The sequence below is a fragment of the Phalangium opilio genome, unplaced genomic scaffold (genome assembly GCF_054372755.1).
Source record: "Phalangium opilio isolate 3A_F unplaced genomic scaffold, DU_Popi_V2 ptg000045l_1, whole genome shotgun sequence".
Lineage (NCBI taxonomy): Eukaryota > Metazoa > Arthropoda > Arachnida > Opiliones > Phalangiidae > Phalangium > Phalangium opilio.
In genome coordinates, this window is record NW_028324168.1 from 865,475 (window position 1) to 886,245 (window position 20,771).

Here is a 20,771-nt window from a genome sequence, read left to right on the forward strand (position 1 = left end):
CTCCCGCCAATTTCTTAAATTTAACAGCGCATGCGCTTCATGCAGTGTTGCCACTCCAGTAATTTGTAATTCTATAGAATCTTTCTCAGGTTTGTAACTGTAACTAAATGATCAATGAATCGAACAGAATGCTAAATGATTTTCAGTCTGTTGTAGATAGAGGTTGAATTACACACGTTACAAATGAGTGTTAACACTATACCTATATTGAGCCTTAACTTCGTCAAATTTGAATAAGTTGCCACGTGTTTAGTAGCGCTTCTTTTTGGCTATATAAAACATTAAATACCTTATTTTTTCTTACTAGTTAAGTTATTTGGCAAACATCCATATGAAAAAACAACTGTTTAGTTTCAAGATACAATCTAAGTTACAGACTTTAACATTTAAGATAGATAAATGATTGTGTTACACGGTGGTTGGCTGATAATGATAATGATAAGGATCGTATATACCCAACTCCCGTGCAGGCAGGCATAAGTCAAACCCCAAAAAAGCCAAGGCCTAAGCCTGAATCTTGAATCTTTTATTAACTTGACCACCCCTTGCTTATATTAAATCGGAAATCATTGTCTAAATCAGTTCCTTAATTAATTAAATTTAGGGGGTCATCCGTAAAATACTCCAATCCAATCTTAACTCGAAAACAGTGTCCCTTAGGGCAAACAAAATCGATTTCCCAATAAACATCTATTATTATTAATTTATGCCAGGGTTATCAGAAACACCCTGTATACTGGTTTATTATTGACTATATGACATCGGACATACCACCATTGAAAAGGAGAAACCATACAGAATGAATTATTTTCCCATAGGAAATATTTATATTTTGGTAAATATTCCAGTAACCTATATATTTTATATTATTGTTGAAGAAGAAAAAATAAATAAAATGATTAGCCTCGTAGCCCGGATTCTCTGTGTATCCCTAAAACGCAACCAAACTCAGGGAAAGTAAGAGAGAGACACACTTTATGCATGTATTAGGTCGATATTGGAACTTAATATTTGGAACGAAAGGGTAAAAATCGATTTTTTTTTTCTTCTTTCATTTATTCTCCTCGATCAGCTGACCCCCACCCAAAATGATAATTTTTTTTTACTTTAAGTTTGAACCACTATACAAGGCAGGGTCATTCAAAAGTAAAAGCCGTATAAAATGCCTTCGAATATGGTTGAAATTCCATATGAAAAAAAATACTAAATAAAATTAATCAATATTTAGGCGTATTTATATTTTTATCGCTCGTGCTGAATTTCACGCGCGCTGTATTTTTAAAAACCTATTCGCGATAAAAGTGTTAATAAACTGAAAGGTAGCGAATGCTATATATTTACTCCAATCTTCCCAGCTTCACTAGCGTTAATAGTGTAATATCGAATAACTAAAAATCACTCTAGAGTTAGCGTTAAGTTTACAGTTTCTCTATTTTGAATCCAGGCTTAACTTAGTTGCATACTTGGGATGAAACAGGGTAACGCGTTAGCCACAGAAAGCGCCCGTAAGAACTTTTATCGAGTAAAAAAGCTATAAAAACGTCTTGAGAGCCTTTATTTTGGCGGGATGAGTAAAAATGGCGGGGAAACTATCTCGAACAGATGGGAGAGCTTTTTTCTTTATTTTTTTTTTGGTAAATTTTTAATAATGCATGAATTTTATAATAGTTAGGCTTAAGCGTTAAGCCTAAAGCTAGAGGGACGTAAAGCAAATTCCGAAAATGTTTGAAACTATTTTTTTACAATATTTTAACAAAACGATATAAAACTGTAAAGGTCAAAGTTGAAATTCGAATCTGTCTCAGTCTACTCTTACTCGAGCTTGAACTTCAGTACCAATACCGTGTAAATAATTAGTTTCCTTATAATCGTAAGTTTATAAGTGATATGTTATCCATAAGTATGACATTAAATATACTTCGTAATGCTACTGTGAGACTTACAGCTCGAGCTAGTTCGAGAACGACAAGTGAGAATTGATTAACTACACTCTGTTAGTTGTGCAGGACTTTCATCTATACATATTTAGTCTGCATTACTAAGCCTTTGACAGCGCCCCAGTCACCAGGCGTCGCTTTACCTCGAATCTATGACCTACCTCAGTCACTTCATGACAAGGTCCAGTTTGTAACCAGTGACAAACTTATTGAACATATCTTATGATATAATTAAAGTAAAATCCTTTCCCAATTCATAAATTAAAGATAAATAAATAAACCCTAATTTAACGGTAGTCGATATAAAATCTCATGCATAGACGCAAACTGCCATGACATCTGTTTAAAATAAAATCTAGGTGTATATTTCACTTCACTCACACAGAGTGTGTAATAATTTACATATTCACCTTATTTCTCGCAAACTAGAGTCGGAGAACCAACCGTTTCTCGCTCCAAAAATGGGGTCAAAAAGTTATAAAATTTTTCTCCGACTGCTCATTTGAATACCCTAGGTCTATCTTAAAAAGAAAACTATTGAAAAGGAATATATATAAATATTTTTTTACAGCGTACAATTCAGACCGGAAGTGGAACTACGCTTGGCGTAAGAAACTTTTCCCCCGTTGCTGTTCACGATGATAACGTTAACCCTAGACTGATAATACGGCCTTTTAAGAATGTCCCTCGCCTTTAATATTGGTTTCAAGTTAGATTGAACTCTTCGACCCCATTTCTTTACCTCGTATAAGACAAATTTTCCTTCCATTTTAATAAATATGATCGGAAATTGACGGGGCGAATGATCCAATAATGTAGGGACTCTGGGGTTTTACCTGGGAGTATTACCAAAGGTGAGGGTTACCCCGTTAAGAGCCCGTACTGAGTCTAGGGTTTATATTGATATTGATTTTTAAACAGTTGGATACGGATAAACCTGTCGGAAAGACCCTTGAATATGGATTGTAAGATATAAACGAGTTGGTAAATTCAAGTGTATTTGATTTTTTCACGTGCTGGATATTATAATTAGCTAATGCGTTAAAAACTGGGGGATATTTTATAAACACGCGTGCTGCAAAATGGCGGCATTTTCTATCAATTCGCGTGCTAAAAATTGTCGGGATTTTCTATCAATTAAAGTGCTGCAAATTGGCGGTAATTTCATACTAATACACGTGCAACAAATTGGCGGGAATCTGTCAATTCACGTGGCGCAAATTGGCTTCAAACTATCAATGCACGTGCTGCAAATTGGCGGGAACTTATAATTAACCCACGTTCACCGGTACTCAATGAATGAACGCACGTGGGGAAGTATTTACCTCAATCCACGTGCTAACACATGTCTCGCAATTTACAAAGTCACTCCCAAGAACTTATTATTTGTAATATTACAAATAATTACAAATAATTTATACAATCACTTCGATAAAATTCACCGGGCGGGTTCGGCCGGGTATATCAATCCATATATACAAAAACACCATGCATGCACACTCCAGAAATATAAAATTTATCAGGTCACGCAGCCTGAAGGTATACAGAAAAATATTCCTTTACTAGCATTCAACTTCCCCGTCTCCTCCCCCTTAAGCATACGACATAATTATGATAATTAAAAATAAAAATTGATATATAGACTCGCTCCGAAAAAGTCAGCCATGACATATTTTACCAATTATAAAACGTGATACTCATGGAATCATCCCCAAAGACATTAGAGTGAGAGAGAGAGAGATAAAAAACTTGAAATCAACTGTTTCAATTAAATCCCGGCAGGCCTTAAGCCTTTGTCTAGCTTTAAAAGAGATACATAGCTATAGCTAAGCCTCGAGGAAACAAGAAAAAAAAATTCAATTGATATCACCTGAAAAAAATATAATATTTCTTTTAAAATTTAGGTCTAGGTCTTCTTTTGGCGGATAATTTACCGTTATTGTTTATGTGCAAGCAAATTACATTACTTAGTAAAAAAAATTATTAAACCATTTTAAAATTGAGGTTACTGGGTGGGTGTATGCTATTAAAACCCATCATTCGATTTTTAAATCATGTAACAGCATCTAATGTTATTTTTCATATAGATTTTAATACGAGTTTGCCATTACTCAACATGTAAAATCAGTTAATTTATTCAAGAAAGAGAAAAAATAAATCGTAATTAGTTATTTAAAAAAGGAAACGTATTGCATCATGAAATATATTTCGAAATGAACTATATAATTCATTTTAATTTAAATCTTTTCGATTTGTGATAAATAAGATTAAGTGACAGTTTAAGGTGTTGAAAAAAATGGAGTGGCAACCTATTGATTGATTTATGTAGGCGATAACGTAGTCATGAATGAAATAAAATTTAAAAACAGTAAGTAGAATTCAATCCTACAAACTACTAAACGTGCCTTATCAAAAAGAATAAAAGTATAAATAAACACATTAAAAAAATGGACTTTCAAACCTTTAAATCTCAGATTACGACCTCCCTATGAATTTAGTCATAAGAAATTAAAAGTCACGTGATATCTAAATGGTGTTAAAAACGTTTATAGATACTTCGCGAGCGATACCAAGAAGCGATATCTAGTTTACCAGGGAGAAGGTATAAGATGCCTAAGTATTCGCACGCCATAGTCCCAGTCCCCCTTTCAAAATACAAGGGGGGACGTAAAAGGAGGCCGGGCTATTTCGCAGCCTCTCCTCAGTCGGAAAATACGTAATTTTCGTCATTCGCGTCGCGCTGACGTGAGTTTTCAAGAACCAATGAGATGCTGGTTGTAATTTAGAGGCGGGGATTAACTCCGGACAAGTCTACGTTTGGACTGGAGATAAAGCTAGAAATGTGACAAATTTATACCTTCTCCCTAGTAAACTAGAATATCGTTTCTTGGCGAAACTTAAAGGGTTCTATAAAAATTAGGCCTAGCCTGGGCTTCGAGTCACATCACGTGCCATTGAAATGTAAATGGGAATGGGATAAAAATTCCTATAGATTTTGTATTTCGCGCGGTAAAGGGTACACGCGCCAGACAGACATCATCAGTTTGTTTACATGGTTATGATGATAAATAAAATAAAATAAAATAAATAAAACGAGGCCAATACTGTACAAGCGCGCGTATTTATTTTTGCGCCAAATTGGTTACGTCTATTTTGAAATAAATTTACGGTTAAAAAAAAAATTAACTACTTATATTAAAAGGATTTCAAAACGGAACCAAATAGGGTGGGGGATTTTGTTGTTAGGGAAGACTTACGTGTATAAGTGTATAGTTTGAAAGGGTTTTATCGTCCAGTGAGATTTAAACAATACAGGGAAAGGCAGGGACTATTCTATCCCCGTTTTTTATGCCCGGTCTTTATGTCTATTGGTTGTGGTACGATGGACAGACTATACGTCCAGTAGACGAGAGCTAGCCTTCCAGACAAAGCTTACAAGGTAACAGAGATCGACCAAGACAATATTTTTTAAGAAGGGGAAAAGGTTTCCAAGTTAGACATTAATTCTATGACGTCTCCAACTACACTTAAATAAATACAGAGTTATACAGGGTGTTTCTGATAAGTCTGCATCCATAAATTAAGGGGGATGTTCTTTGGGTGCACGATTTTGAGTCGAAAATGTAACTTCTACGATTCCATTTTGTTTGCCCTAAGGGACATTGTTTTCGAGTTATGATTAGACTTGTGTTTTCGTATTTGAATCTCCCGCTTATGCATGTATCATTCTCGCCTAATATATAAATCTTTGTAATAGAGTGTATCCTTGTAAAGAAAGTATTAAAAACAGAACTGTTGTTATCACGTTCCAGTATGACTAAGCGAAGCATTTGTCTTTCTTAATTAGATCGAACATTCGTTAGTAAAAGATATAAGAAAACGAAACATGGTGCCAGAAGTGAGTGGACCTGTTCTCCCGCTCAGTTTTTTTGTTTTTGCTTCGTTACCCTTCGCGTCTTCCCTCAGTTTGAGTTTTCTCCGCGCCGAGGCTTAACTAGTCTCCGTACTACGTCGTTCTTTGTGTTTACGCCTCGGGTATCCGTCTCAACGATGTCGTCGCCTCCCGTTGCTCATATTCCTCCGCCTTCCGTTGTTTCTCTGGAAGGGGATGTGTTTGCGAACTGGAAGTTATTTAAAGCCCAATGGGACAACTACGAAAAGGCTACTGGACTTTCTACACAGTCTGCAGACATTCAGAAGGCTACGTTTTTAACGGTAATGGGAACACCTTGCTTTCAAATTTACCAGGATCTTTCTTTAACGCCAGCCCAGTCTGCAACAGTGGCTCTAATACAAACTGAACTAGAAAAACATTTTGAACCTCTAAAAAATGAAATCTATGAACGGTACATCTTTAACACCGCATCGCAGCAATCATCTGAATCGATAGACCAGTACGTACAGCGTCTTAAGAAACTCGCTAAAACTTGTGGTTATGCTGCCGCCCATGTCGAAGAATTCATACGTGATCGTCTCGTCCTTGGAATGCAAGACACTAAATTTCGTCCTCAACTCTTAAACAAACCGAAACTTACATTGGCTAAAGCACTCGACATGTGTCGAACCAATGAACTGACTAGTACTCAAGTCAAGAATCTGGGTGAGGTTCCTGGAGAACCACTTAATGTACATCTTGTACAGAAAACCTCGAAGCATACAGGCAAACCAAAAGCGAAGAAAAAACCACCACTGCTCAAAAACAATTGTTCTTATTGTGGAGGCATGCATATTCAAGATAGACAAGCATGTCCCGCGTTTGGAAAAACTTGCAGTAACTGTCAACAAACAAACCATTTTGCACGTTGCTGTAAATCGGACACAACTCAGTCAACGCCGAGACAACACAATTCTCGTAAACAGAATCGTAAACAAGTACATGTGGTCGATACATATCAGGAAGAGGATTTGCCAGACTCAGACACCTCTTGTTATGCCATTGGACCAGCAACGAGTGGAAACAAATATTATACAGTCCTACATATCCCTAGCAGCGAAATAAGAACTACTACAAAAGTTAAATTTCAGCTGGATTGTGGATCGACTTGTAATGTCTTAAGTAAGAAACTCTATGATTCCTTACCAGACACACACAAGCAACTTGAAAAGGACACAACTCAACTCCATTGCTATAATGACTCAGTCTTAGAAGTCATTGGCGTAGCAACCATTCGATTCACCTTTAGGGATAAGGAATTTCCACTGGAATTTCAAGTAGTAAAACATGACAAAACTCCGTTACTGTCAGGCGTTACGTGTGAACAGTTGGGACTCATTAAGTTTAATCACACCGCCGTGGATTCAATCTTCACAGTATCTCCAAACTCTACTACTGCACCGCAATCGCTTAAAGAACCTTCTCTTGCAAGCCCATTAACTACAGAAAAGATACTTGAAGAGTATGCTGACATCTTTGATGGTCTTGGTTGTTTACCGGGATTTTGTCACTTGGAAGTAGATAAAACCGTAACTCCCGTCCAGCATCGTCCACGAAAGGTTCCAGTTGCGCTCAGAGACTCTCTTAAGACAAGAATTGACGAACTGGAGAAGATGGACGTTCTTGCGAAAGTAACAACTCCTACTGATTGGATCTCGAGCATGGTTGTAGTAAGCCGTCCTTCACGACCTATGCGAATCTGCATAGATCCACTGGATCTCAATGTTGCGCTTAAACGTCCGAAGTATCCATTACCAACAATCGAAGAGATTCTCCCTCGGATCGCAAATGCGAAAGTTTTCTCCGTCCTAGACGCCAAAAATGGGTTTTGGCAGGTCCGCTTGGATGACAAAAGTAGCTACTTGACCACTTTTTGGACTCCATTTGGTCGCTATAGATGGAAACGCATGCCTTTTGGTCTCTCAGTCTCACCTGAGGAATACCAACGTCGCATAAACGAAGTCTTGGAAGGTTTAAACGGAATCGAAAATATCACGGATGATATTCTCTGTATTGGCTGTGGCGACACGGAAGCCGATGCTATTCAAGATCATGATCGGAATTTACTTGCACTTTTCGACCGTGCTCGCCAATGCAACTTAAAACTGAATAAGTCTAAGATGAAACTCCGGATGACAGAAGTTCCTTACATTGGCCACTTACTAACCTCTCAAGGAGTACGACCAGACCCTGAAAAAGTAAGGGCTATACACGATATGCCACTCCCTCATGATGTGACATCTCTACAGAGTTTCATTGGATTTGTAACCTATCTCGCCAAATTTCTGCCGAAGTTATCCAATTTTACCGAACCACTTCGACAGTTAACTTGCAAGGGCACTCCTTGGAAATGGGAACCCCAACATACAGAAGCTGTTCAAGCCGTCAAAAATCTAGCTAGCTGTGTACCAGTACTACGCTATTATGATGTAGCAGAACCCGTCACAATACAATGTGATGCCAGCGAATTTGGCTTAGGAGCTACATTATTACAGAATGGACAACCAGTTGCGTTTGCCTCAAAGTCACTCACTGCCACAGAACGCAACTATGCTCAAATCGAAAAAGAATGTTTGGCCATTGTATTCGCCTGCCACAGATTCTACCAGTATTTACTTGGCCGCAGCAATATTTTGGTCGAAACAGATCATAAACCTTTGGAAACGATTTGGAAAAAACCGCTGTTGACTGCTCCAAAACGTCTCCAGAGTATGCTGCTTAAATTGCAGAATTACAATCTTAAAGTCCAATACAAAAAAGGTTCGGAAATGTACATTGCGGACTGTCTCTCAAGAGTCCCGCTACCGTTACTACCCTCGACCAAGTCAACCAAGGAGGCTGTTGTCTTCCAACTAACCCGCGACAAACACGTCACTACGTATTTTGAGGATATTCAACATAGTGATTATTTACGGATGTCCAATTCACGTATAGCCGCAATTCGCCACCAAACTTTGGAAGATCCCGACCTTCAACTACTATCTCGCACTATTGCTACAGGCTGGCCAGCAGCAAAGTCTCTCACACCTGCACCAATACGGGACTACTGGCATTTTCGAGAAGAACTTACCGTTGATGATGGTCTACTTTACAAAGGCTGTAGAGTTATTATCCCAAAAAAGATGCGTCCCGAAATGATTAAAATCCTACACTCTAGTCATTGTGGTGTCCAGGCTTGTCTACGAAAGGCCAGAGAAGTCGTTTATTGGCCCGGGATTACAAACCAAATCCGTACTGCTCTCCAACAATGCTCACTTTGTCAGGAATTTAGTGCGTCTCAAGCCAGAGAACCTTTACTATCTATTCCGCTTGCCACACTACCATGGCAACAAGTTGCGATGGATCTGTTTACCATCGAAACTGATACGCACAAATATCTAGTCCTTGTGGATACCTATTCTGACTATTGGGAAGTCGATCGTCTACCCGACTCCACGGGTGAAACCGTTGTCGAATGCTGTAAGCGCCATTTTAGTCGATTCGGGATTCCCGAAGTCATTATCTCTGATAATGGACCCCCGTTTAATAGTCGAGCATTCAAAGAATTCGCTGCACTATATGGATTTAGACATGACACATCATCGCCATTCCATGCTCAGGGCAATGGCAAGGCTGAATCTGCCGTGAAGATAGCCAAGATTATGCTTCAAAAATATGCACGGTCAAAAGAAGATTTACATATGGCATTATTAGATTGGAGGAACACTCCCACTGAAGGCATTAATTCCAGTCCAGCCCAACGACTAATGTCACGCCGTCTACGCTCTGCTTTACCGTATTCGCACTCGCAACTTCGTCCCAAGGTCGTCCCGAACGTCGTTCAAAACCAACGTCAGCGGCGAATAGCGAGCAAAACCAATTTTGACCAACATGTCCGTCCATTACGTGACTTAAACCCTAGTGAACCAGTATGGGTGCAAGATACCAGCACTTTCCGGCATAAACGTTGGCACATCGGAACAATCGTCTCGAAAGTTTCCTCTCGCTCATATATAGTCGAGATTGATGGTGTCAAGTATCGCCGAAACAGAATTCACCTCAAACCAAGGTCAATACCTCAAGTCATAACTCCACCTCGCACTAATGAAGAGTTGCCACGTCATCGATACGCACACAACGACATCCCTTCACTACAATCTCCAAAGGATGTTCCATCCGTCCAACACTCACCAAACCTACACTCGAAATCTCCAGCGATTCCTCAAACACCGAGTCCTCGCCAACTACCATACACTCCGCATACCACTTCCCCAACTATACCTTCAACTTCAACTTCAGCACCGCAACCAACAACCCCCTCTGTGAACCCAGTACGACAAACAAGAAGTGGACGCCAAGTGAAACCCCCCATCCGATTGCAAGACTTTTTGACTTAAGACTCCAATTTAAACTTTAATTTTTTTCCTTACAAAAGGGGATGTTTCGTATTTGAATCTCCCGCTTATGCATGTATCATTCTCGCCTAATATATAAATCTTTGTAATAGAGTGTATCCTTGTAAAGAAAGTATTAAAAACAGAACTGTTGTTATCACGTTCCAGTATGACTAAGCGAAGCATTTGTCTTTCTTAATTAGATCGAACATTCGTTAGTAAAAGATATAAGAAAACGAAACAGGGATGACCCCTTAATTAAATTAGAAATCATTGTCTTGATTTAAGGGGTCATCCGTAAAATACTCCTCCAATCTTAACTCGGAAACAGTAGCTAACCCTTAGGGCAAACAAAATGGAGATAAAACTTACATTTTCGATTCAAAATTGATTTCCCAAAGAACAACCCCCTTTATTTATGCATGCAGACTTATCAGAAACACCCTGTATAAATATATTTAAATGTATAAAGTTTCGAACCGAGTCCATTCTAACCCGAATATAATCATTAATTATAAGTTAATTAAATGAAAGTTTGAGCAAAGTAACTATTTAACTACATTTATAACACATTTTTATTCTTGCGTTTTACCTACCTCTAAAATTCGATACTAGATTGTCAAACCCACGCTAATAAGTTGAAAGGGCGAAGAAGCCAAATTGGCGGAAAAATTACCCGCTGAGTTAGAATAGGCCTGTAACCATGGCAACCGTGGGATATTTCTCCTATAGAGATACAGTGAGTGAGAGCGAAAGAGAGGGCAGATAGTCACTGGAAACTTTCGAGTGCTTGGTTAGTTTAGCATCAAAATATAAATAACGTTAGCAGACGCTAATATTGATTGCGTTGGTAAATTAAAATGGATGCCTGTAAGGTAAGTTTAATACTTTAGTGTTAATTTTGGGGGCGAGGGCTACGAGAAATATAGGCATAATAAATAATTTTTTTCAGACAGTCTAAACGGGTTACGCAAGATGTAAGTTAGTAGGCCAATTGGATGACAGCCAATAATATTACGTTAGGCTTAACACAACGAAAGTTAAACATGAATTTCTGGAAATTCGCCCAAAAATTTTCCCACCTTAATTGTTTTCACAGTGAACCATTTCAATTTAAAAAACCTTAAGCCTAACCCGCATAATTTCAATAAATGCGTCGCAAAGGTTAAATTCACGTGTTTAAATTCTTAAGCATGTATGTACCTTCCCTTGATGACCCCGTGACCCCTAGACACTCTTAAGCCTAAATATTCAAATACCAGGTTCATAAAAACGTTCTTTCGACGGAAAAAGGGTCCAACCAAACCTTTAGAAACTAAAATAGCTATAAATAGAATTGTAGATCGTAAATTTAAGATTTGAGTTCAAGTGTACACTGTACACGCTATTATGGTGTATAGAAACGTTTCCTACGTCTGAATTTACAAAGCATGCCTAAAAAGATAATAGAAGTTTCCCCCGGAATCTCTCAACCAATCAGATTATTCGGAGTTTCAGACGTAAAGGTAATGTTACCTTATGAATGAATGGAAGGTTTGCCACCCAAAAACCTGGCTGAAAGCGTCACTTTGCATTATTATAGGGTATAAAAGCGTCTCTTTTTATGAATGAAATAGTACGAGTACAGCCTGGTTAAGGTGTACCCTTAGAATGACCCAATATTTAAGCGATTAAACGGGTTTTCCAATTACAAATCTCGATCAAGTTAAGATTGCAACATTTGCAAGTGTATACCCCAGTTTTATGGTAAACTCGACAATACACGTGTCAGTTTTCGCGCGCGTTGAACTGGTTTTTTGGCGGGAAATATCTCGCGCTAAAGAAGATAATGTAGAGTTCATATACCAGCGCGTGAATTTAAAAAAAAAATTATAATAATATAGCTATATAATTTTCCCTAGACATTTAGACAATATCACTTGTCATATCTACACTCTAATTACCCCGTTTATATTATAATTCTCAAGGTACTAATCGTCAATGCCAATTAATCTTGTCATCGCACGCCCCTATAATCTGTAATCAACCATCCAGTTCCGGTTCCCGGGAGTAAGGAGTATTTGGACTGGGGGGGGGGGTGAGAGGGGGTCTTCGTTAAAGTCTAATATTTAAAGCGTTAAAATTCAACATTGTAATAAAAATGTAAGCTTTCCTTTAAGTTCGACCCCTTTTAAATTTAAAAAGAAAAAATATATGCATGCATACGATAACAAAAAAAAAATTAAATTTTAACAGTCCAAGACTTAGGGCAAAATTCTAAAAATTACTTTTAAAATTAAACTAGATTAACCAGTTTACTTTAAAACAAAAATTATTTCATTTAATCCTAAATTTATTTTAATATATAAAATTCAATTTAAAGAAAAATATTAAAAATATTGTATTATTATTTCTATATATTTTGACCTTAACCTAATAAAAACATGGAAACGGCATTTACCTTTGCAAAATTGCGTGTTGGTAAAACCACGACAATGTAACCTGGTACCGACTTAAATGATTTACGATGATATATAAGCCTTTCTTATTGGTCAAGAGTTACGTTGACCTATTTCTGTCCGAATCGATATATGGGTAGTTGTATTTATTTCTCCAGAAAACAACATTTCAATGTAATATACGTCACCAAAGTTAACAGCCAATAAAATACTTTTACTTAAAAACTACAACCTACACTGTTAAATATTTAATATGCAAATTGAAGCCAAAACATAATAGATTGTTGCCGGTTTTCAAATGTACTTGTAACTGATAAAAATCTACGAAGCATTCATTTTTAAAATATTCAATAAAATAAGTAATATTCGTAAGATATGTTCACCATAAGTTTGTCACTGGTTACAAACTGGAGCTTGTCATGAAGTGAATGAGGTAGGTCATAGATTCGAGGTAAAGCGACGCCTGGTGAGGGGCTGTCATAGGCTTAGTACACACTAAATAGGAAGATGGGCTGCAAAACTAACCGAGTGTAGTCAATTCTCGTGTCGTTCTCGAATTAGTATAAGTAGTGTCATACTTATGGAACATACCTTATAAATTTATGGTAATATCCAAATCAATTGAATGCCTTATTTAATTACTTCACGTAACGCCGGGTGACCTTTCACCCCCCATTCTAATAAATAAACGATATCTAAAATATCACATTTTGTTTCTTCAAATATTTGGTTAAAATATTGGAAAGTGCAAATATTTCAAAATGACTATTTACAAGCTGGTGGCGGAGGGGGGGGACTTTGGAGGTAGCTAAATACACAAAAATTTCGAAATCTTAAACGCCCAAATGATTGAGTTAATTGCTGCGCTATGTCTACCAGACGATATCCGATTGAAGTCCAAATACGTAATATTCGTAATTACGTAACCTTAGTTAGTTTATTCTAAAATAGGCCCCACCTACGTGCTATTTATTTTTCTTTAGAATTATTTTTTTGTTTGACAAGTGTCCGATCATTATTATCTACTTTGAATATTAATTTCTTCCTTTTTTCTTGCGAATTTTATCTTGAGGTTTCACCCTCCCTTTAAGCGAATTAAAAATAATGCTCAAGTATAGGGGGTTTGGTTTTAAATATGAAACTTAAAGTTTTATCTTTCAAGTGTTATTTTTTTTCTTAACCCGAAATTTGTCCTTGCTATTTTTAATCACTTATGTACCACTATTTATTAGAAAGAAGTTCATAATATTGAAGTAATTTATTATATTATATTATGGAGGTCACTATTTCAAAATTATCTATCTAGGTGCAATTTGCAAATGGTTTTACGTCAACATAACCCCTTTAGAAAAACGCAAAATAACTCTTGACAAAAATGTCACAACTAACAAACAAATATCAAGACGTGGATAAGACGGAAGATATGCAACCTCTGACCCTCATAGGATTCATGGTGTGTTAGGTTAGGTTAGGGTTACGTTTAGGTTTAGGCTTAGGTTAGGTTCAAAGGAGGAGGGAAGGTCAGGTTGCCTTCTTCTAGACTATGAAAGGGTTGGTTGTGCATGGACAAATGAACAGTTGGTCACTCACCAATTTTGGCCAATCCGGCGATAATTATCCATAGTGAAATAATGAAAGGCGTTGATACGTGGTCGAAATCGACAAAGGCGACTTGAAATCGACCGGGAGGTTTGGAATGATGTCCCTCACCGGTGGGATGCGGTGCGGGTACTCCGTGAGTTATGGGCGAAACGAGGGGCCCATCGTCCGTCGGGTGAGTGTCCGTATCCTGCGGCACCACCTCTTGGTGACCGTGCGCCACACCGTCCACTATGACAGCCCGAGCTTCGTCACCTCGTACACCAACATACGTCCGAACCGTTAAATACGCGAACAACAAAATAAGCAACTTGACTGACTTCATCTCCGCCGCCATTTAAACTGTCAATCACGATTTAAAATATTACTACGCTGAAATAAAACTAATTTTTTAAAAAACAAATACCGCGTTTAAGTAATATATATTTTATAAATTAATTTAACACGATTCATTTTTGCTAATTGGCATTAAAAAGGCACCGGGTGTGTCAACAAGAAACTAAAATGGAAGTAAAAAGCACCAATCTATCCATTTAAATACGCGAATTATATTTAACGCGGTGCGCAACTTCTTGTTATTTTTTTTAAATTTAAATATAATAATATAGCGTTGCAGCGAGAATTTTACCGAGCATGCCTTCCCGTTTGTGCCTACAGCTCGAATGATCGAGCCGTCGAACTAGTTTCCACTAGTACTTAATATTCCCGCTAGGGGCGCGCCCGCGCTACGCGGCGCTTTCCCGCCCTTTCATCTTCTCCCGAACGCGATCGGTTTTTCCCGGCGGCGCATTCGTTTTTACTCCATCCGCAGCGCGCGCTAAAAATCGCTATTTTTTCGCCGGCACGAGCGCGACTGTTAATAAAATTTTCACGTGACGTTATGACGTCATATTGCGCATGATATCCTTTCCTTTTTGCACGCGGGAGCGGAAAATAAATAAGAATAAGCGCGCGAAAAAAAAGGAAGATGAAATGCAGAAGCTCGAGATAATTTTTCCCATCCGAGAAAGAGAGAGCAAAGAGAGAGAGGGACTGGAAGAGGCTGAGAAAGGGAGAGAGAGAGATGGGGAAGCGCCAGATCCCAGAGGCCAGCTAGAGGAATGATTTTTCTAGGAACACTCTTAGTAGCCTAGTATTTCCCGGGGCCAGTTAAACGCCATCCGTATATGCTTCGCGGATGAATATATCTCTAAAGAAACATTTCGGTGAAAATTAGGTTGTTAAAGGGAGTATCACAATCATCTCATTTTTCAAAACACGAAAAATATAAGAGCAGGTTCAAGCTATTTGCATATACAGTATATGTTGACCAATAAACCCTTTTATATTCTATAAACACGTTTTTGGTCTGGTTTTGTGGTTTTGACGCCTTATTTCCGAATGGACTTAACAATCTTATTCAAATTAAGCTTACATTCAACCAAACCTTAGAGATTGTCCTAATTCGAGAGAGAGAACAAAAGCCAGCTCGTGAAAATGTTAATTCAATAAAAATTGACTGCCTAAAAGCAAGATATCAACCAGACCTATATGTTTTTCAAGTTCTCGAATAAACTGGGGCAACCAAACTAATTCTAATATGATAGTTTAAACAACTTGATTAAATAAATATTTAAAAATAATAATGTACATGTAACGGTAATATTTAAACAAACACACCTACATCGTCCGAAGCTAAACTAACCTAACCTAATTAACTTATGCACTCTTCTGACCAGACATACCATAAGTTTATAAGATACGTTCTATAAGTATGACACTACCTATACTTCGCTACTTGGTACTAATTATCTTATGCACTCTTCTGACCAGACATACCATAAGTTTATAAGATACGTTCCATAAGTATGACACTACCTGTACTACGTAATGCTGGAAACTTACAGCTCGAGCTAGTTCGAGAACGACAAGCGAGAATTGAATCTCTACCTTCGTGTAATTTTGCAGGACTTCCATCTTCCTATTTAGTCTGTACTAATTAGGCCTTTGACGGCGGCTCACCAGGCGTCGCTTTACCTCGAATCTATGACCTACCTCATTCACTTCATGACAAGCTCCTGTTTGTAACCAGTGGCAAACTTATGGATGGAACATATCTTATGAACTTATACTAATACTTATTTTGATATACAGGGTGTTTCTGACGGACCTTTCAAAAACAACCTGTACATGATATTACTGTACGTTTCCCACAAGGGTAAATTTCCTTCAATGAAAAATATAGTTTTTATTTTTATGAATTAAATATTAAGTCATTTGGTAAAAACCCGGCGATATTTTACTATCTTGGGGCCCTTGGGCTACTTTGTCCAGCCCCAGCTATCATTAGCGCTCCCCTAAAATTTACGCCTATATTACGTGTTGTATTACGTTATCAGGGAGGTCAGACAGTGGAATATATATTTCGAAGTTTAGAAATTAAACGTAATATCCATCCTTAGGGTAAGTTACTTCTTTCTCAAAATCGTGGCATAATATACAGCGTGATTATCGTTTAAATTATTCAGGGTTCTTTTGGACGATTACAAAATAACTGTTGAACAGCAACAAAAGTGGGCTTTCATAATCGGTTGGTTATTAAGATAATTAATGCATTAGTTATATTTAAAATAAATTATAATTATAATTGGGGGTGCGTTTATTTGAATTAGATTTATCATGACTCATAATAATAAAAACAATTATTATTATTATTTTTTTAAATTAATCAATGGCAATTTTTCTTTAATTATTTTTACTTTAGTTTTAGCAGAGATAGATTTAGTTTTAGAAGTAGGAATGGAGAACAGAGTAATGTGGGCGCGCGTCAGAGTCCCGGACCCCCTTCCCTGGGACGGAAGGGAATGAAAGAAGAGGCGGGTCATAGTGATAGAGGTAAAAAGGAATTACGTAGTTTTCGCCGTCCCCGTCAGTAACGTCATCAAAACGTAGTTTAAGTGAGCCAATAAGATAATTTAAACTTTTCGTTACGTGTTGGAGGGAGGGGCTGTATACTGGGCTATGAGTCGGACTGAAGTAAATACTAACCATTCTCCATTCCTGCTTCTAAAATTGAATCTGTCCCTGATAAAACAATTATTTTTATTTCGAAATTAATCAATGGCAATTTTTCTTTAATTATTTTTTACTTATGTTTTAGAATTAATTACTAACGAGGAACTTATTAATTAATCTGTAGGCTAGAGGGGATACGAATTAAATTAAAAAACAATAAGATTTATCTGTCGTGAAAATCGCGACTATAACCGGTTCGGTAAAATAATCGTCAATTCGAATTTTTAAAAACAATTTCGCAAACTCATGGCATGCAGCGACTGCCAGCAACATTAAGGTCAAGGTTTCCATTATTTCCCGCCAAAATAAAGAAGATTCGACGGAAAATGTCAACGTTATCATCTCCGGGAAAGCTCCGAAGAAATCTGATTTATAAAATAAAGTGAAATTTTCCAAAAGCATTTTTCTTTTCGAATGGGAAGCTAGCTAGCCAAGCACGGTTTTGAATTTTAACCCCTAGAAGATTCAGTGCCAATTTTAAGAACCCAAAGATTAATGAAATCAGATTGTGATCATAGTATTTTGAAATTCACGTGCATCAACTTAGTTAGAGCGCGTGAGGATGAGTTTATCTATTTGAGCACGTGGATGTTTACTTTTGGCGCGAGTTTAGTAAATTTCCCGCCAAATTGAGTTGTCAATAATTGACGAATTGATCGATTTATTAATTATTTTAAACGTTCAGGGTTTTTATTATATTTAATTTTTAATTTCAAATAATGGGGTCAGAAATAAATTTACTCGTTATTTGTGGAAATGTCGAACAATGCAACGAAAGTTCTAGTCTAATAAAAGAAAAAAATAGCTCAGCAAATAAATAAAAATAAAATCCGGAAGTTTCAGGATCTCAACCATTTCCGGTTGAGCTCCGTTGCTAGGCGACAACCTGAAAAAACTACAAAAGGAAGAGATATCCCTACTTTCTATATAAAAAAGAGTATATTTACACGTTCTAGATTCCCTAATTGAAGAGAGGACCCTAATTTCTTTCAATATGGGCCCCCATACGTATAAATATATAATAAATTGTAAATTAAACATTTGCGGACTTTTGTTAATCGATGTATTTTTCTTCTATCTTTGGGGGACTTTATAGTGGTCAGTTTTTCAGGTCACGATCTATTTTTATGACCTTTTAGTCACGTGGTAAAGGACTGATTCGTTGAAATTCGTTGGAAGTTCTAAGGAGAAATAGTTCCCATAATTCCTGTCGAAAAAATATTATACAGGATTGAAAAAGTGATGTTTTTCGAACTTCGAAGGTCTCTCAGTTTTGAAACGCTACTGGAGTGTCTTCCGGGGCTGGAAGAGCCGCTAAGGGTTATAGTATTGTGGATAGTATTGCAGCAGAAGTCATGTTGGGTGGTAAAGAGAGACTGGCGCAATTCCTTAAGGCATTCTTTGTAAAATTGCGGGTCAAAAATGCAATTTATTTATCTGGAAACTTCGCGGTGCTTCCTTTGTAATAACGGAGGTTCTATCTGAGAAGATTCACCGGTTTTATTATCGCTATATAGTTGTCTTAACGACCCTACGTCTTTTGGCGCGAAGAAAGGCGGTTGCACTATTTCCCGCCTTTTTTATTTTCTTCTTCTCTTTCTTTCTTTTTTGTATCCCCCCTGGTAGGTCAAGTAGATTACCATGGTTCTACCCGGGAGATAATGGTGTAATTTAGCTTGGAAATGATAGCGCCCGCATGCCAGTTTTTCCAGTCCATTCCGTTAAAGGGTTCTCAGGAAGTTCTAGGCCACAAGAAGAGAAAAAAAAGGCGGGAAATATGAACGCGGGATATAACGACGTCATTACACTCCTGTACATCCCAGAAAACGTTAGTTAGCGCGTGAATTAGGTAATCACGCGCTGTAGTTTGAAATTGGCGCGTGTTTCCGTTCTATCGATTGCGCGAGGCGTATTAGAGATTTTAAGATAATTAAACCATTACCGTTTCTACAAGCTTTCCTGCATTTAAAAACGACTTCTTCGCTCGCCTCTCAAATCGTATCATTAAAAAAGGCGAGAAAGTTTTACTAGAAGCATATAATACTTCTTATCGAGAGAAGTGTACTACCACAAAACGGGGTAATAGTAACATGATTCTTCCCCCAACAACATTTTACATTTATTATAGCAAGGTTACTAAACCGAATCACATACGCCATGTAAATAGTTCCCTCATCATTACTCTATTTGCGCTGCTTAACTATTTGATTTCCAAGGCGCATGCGCTTATTATTGATTTTTGTCCCACGTCAAGACAATCAAGGTTTGTGGGTTGATTGATTGCTGGGGATTTAGTAAATACCAAACAGTTACAGAATTCACCCTATCACGGTGCGATGCCCATCTGAAGTTTGATGAGCGGAAGAGCAAACAAAAAGGGCTCCCGCGCCTGGCGAGAATCACGTTACATAACTAAAGTATTAAGAGGATACAGAGTGTCATCCTTCTTCTATTATCCCCTTCTGGTTTTACCTAAAAGCCACATGAAAAATCTTATAAAAACTGAATCTACGCCTCATTATGCGGGAAAAATAGAATTAATTTGACCTTGACGTGTTTTATTCCGCGAAATACGAGAAAAAGGGGTTTATCTAGAATCCACCTTGTTACGAATGAAGAATACCAAACCAAGGGGAGACCATCCCGGGGGTTCAAAGGTCAATTAGAAAGGCGTTTTTAAATAATATATATATATATGTACGCTAGCTAGCTTATTATTGTTATAAAGCTTAAGGGAAAAACCCAAAGAACGGATTTAAATTTGAATGCTAAGGGAAAATTTCCTCGCGGGAATTAAAACCAGTAATCATCTCATCAAAAATATCGCCGCATCACGAAGAAAATTTCAATTTAAGAAAATTCGGTAATTCTTTGCTTATTAGTGACGTAATGGCGGCCATTTTGCGACAGCTATCTCCGCGTCTAACTTTAAACAGTAATCACTGATATTATATATACAATGACCTTGATATACCAGAGTCCCATCCTCCCTTTTACCCTTCCTGTGATTTTGGATAGTTTTAAACCAGGGATAGATTTAATTTTAGAAGTAGGAATGGAGAACGGTTAGTATTAACTTCAGTCCGACTCATAGCCCAGTATAGAGCCCCTTCCTCAAACACGTGACGAAAAGTTTAAATTATCTTATTGGCTGACTTAAACTAAGTTTTGATGACGTTGCTGACGGGGACGGCGAAAAATTCGTAATTCCTTTTTACCTCTGTCGCTATGACCCGCCTCTTCTTTCTTTGACGTGCGCCCAGATTACTCTGTTCTCCATTCCTATACTTCTAAAATTAAATCTATCCCTGGTTTAAACTAAAGGGGCTATAGAAAATCCCCCATCTCTGGTATTAACGTCAGTGCAGTGGTGTCAGATCCTTGATGAGGTAAGTTAGTCAAGTACTGGTTCAAACTGAACTGCTTGTCTAAATTC

At 37.5% G+C, this 20,771-nt stretch overlaps 1 protein-coding gene across 1 annotated transcript in view; it reads right to left on the reverse strand.

Moving 5' to 3' along the window:
- Nucleotides 1–15,488, reverse strand: part of LOC149676571 (sodium/hydrogen exchanger 1-like) — a 43,699-nt gene extending 28,211 nt beyond the window's left edge. Inside the window, exon 1 of the mRNA XM_089837591.1 lies at nt 14,273–15,488. Within this exon, the coding sequence (XP_089693717.1) occupies nt 14,273–14,618 (346 nt within the window). The 5' untranslated portion in view covers nt 14,619–15,488. The remainder of the gene's footprint in view (nt 1–14,272) is intronic.
- Between the last annotated feature and the right edge of the window lie 5,283 nt (nt 15,489–20,771).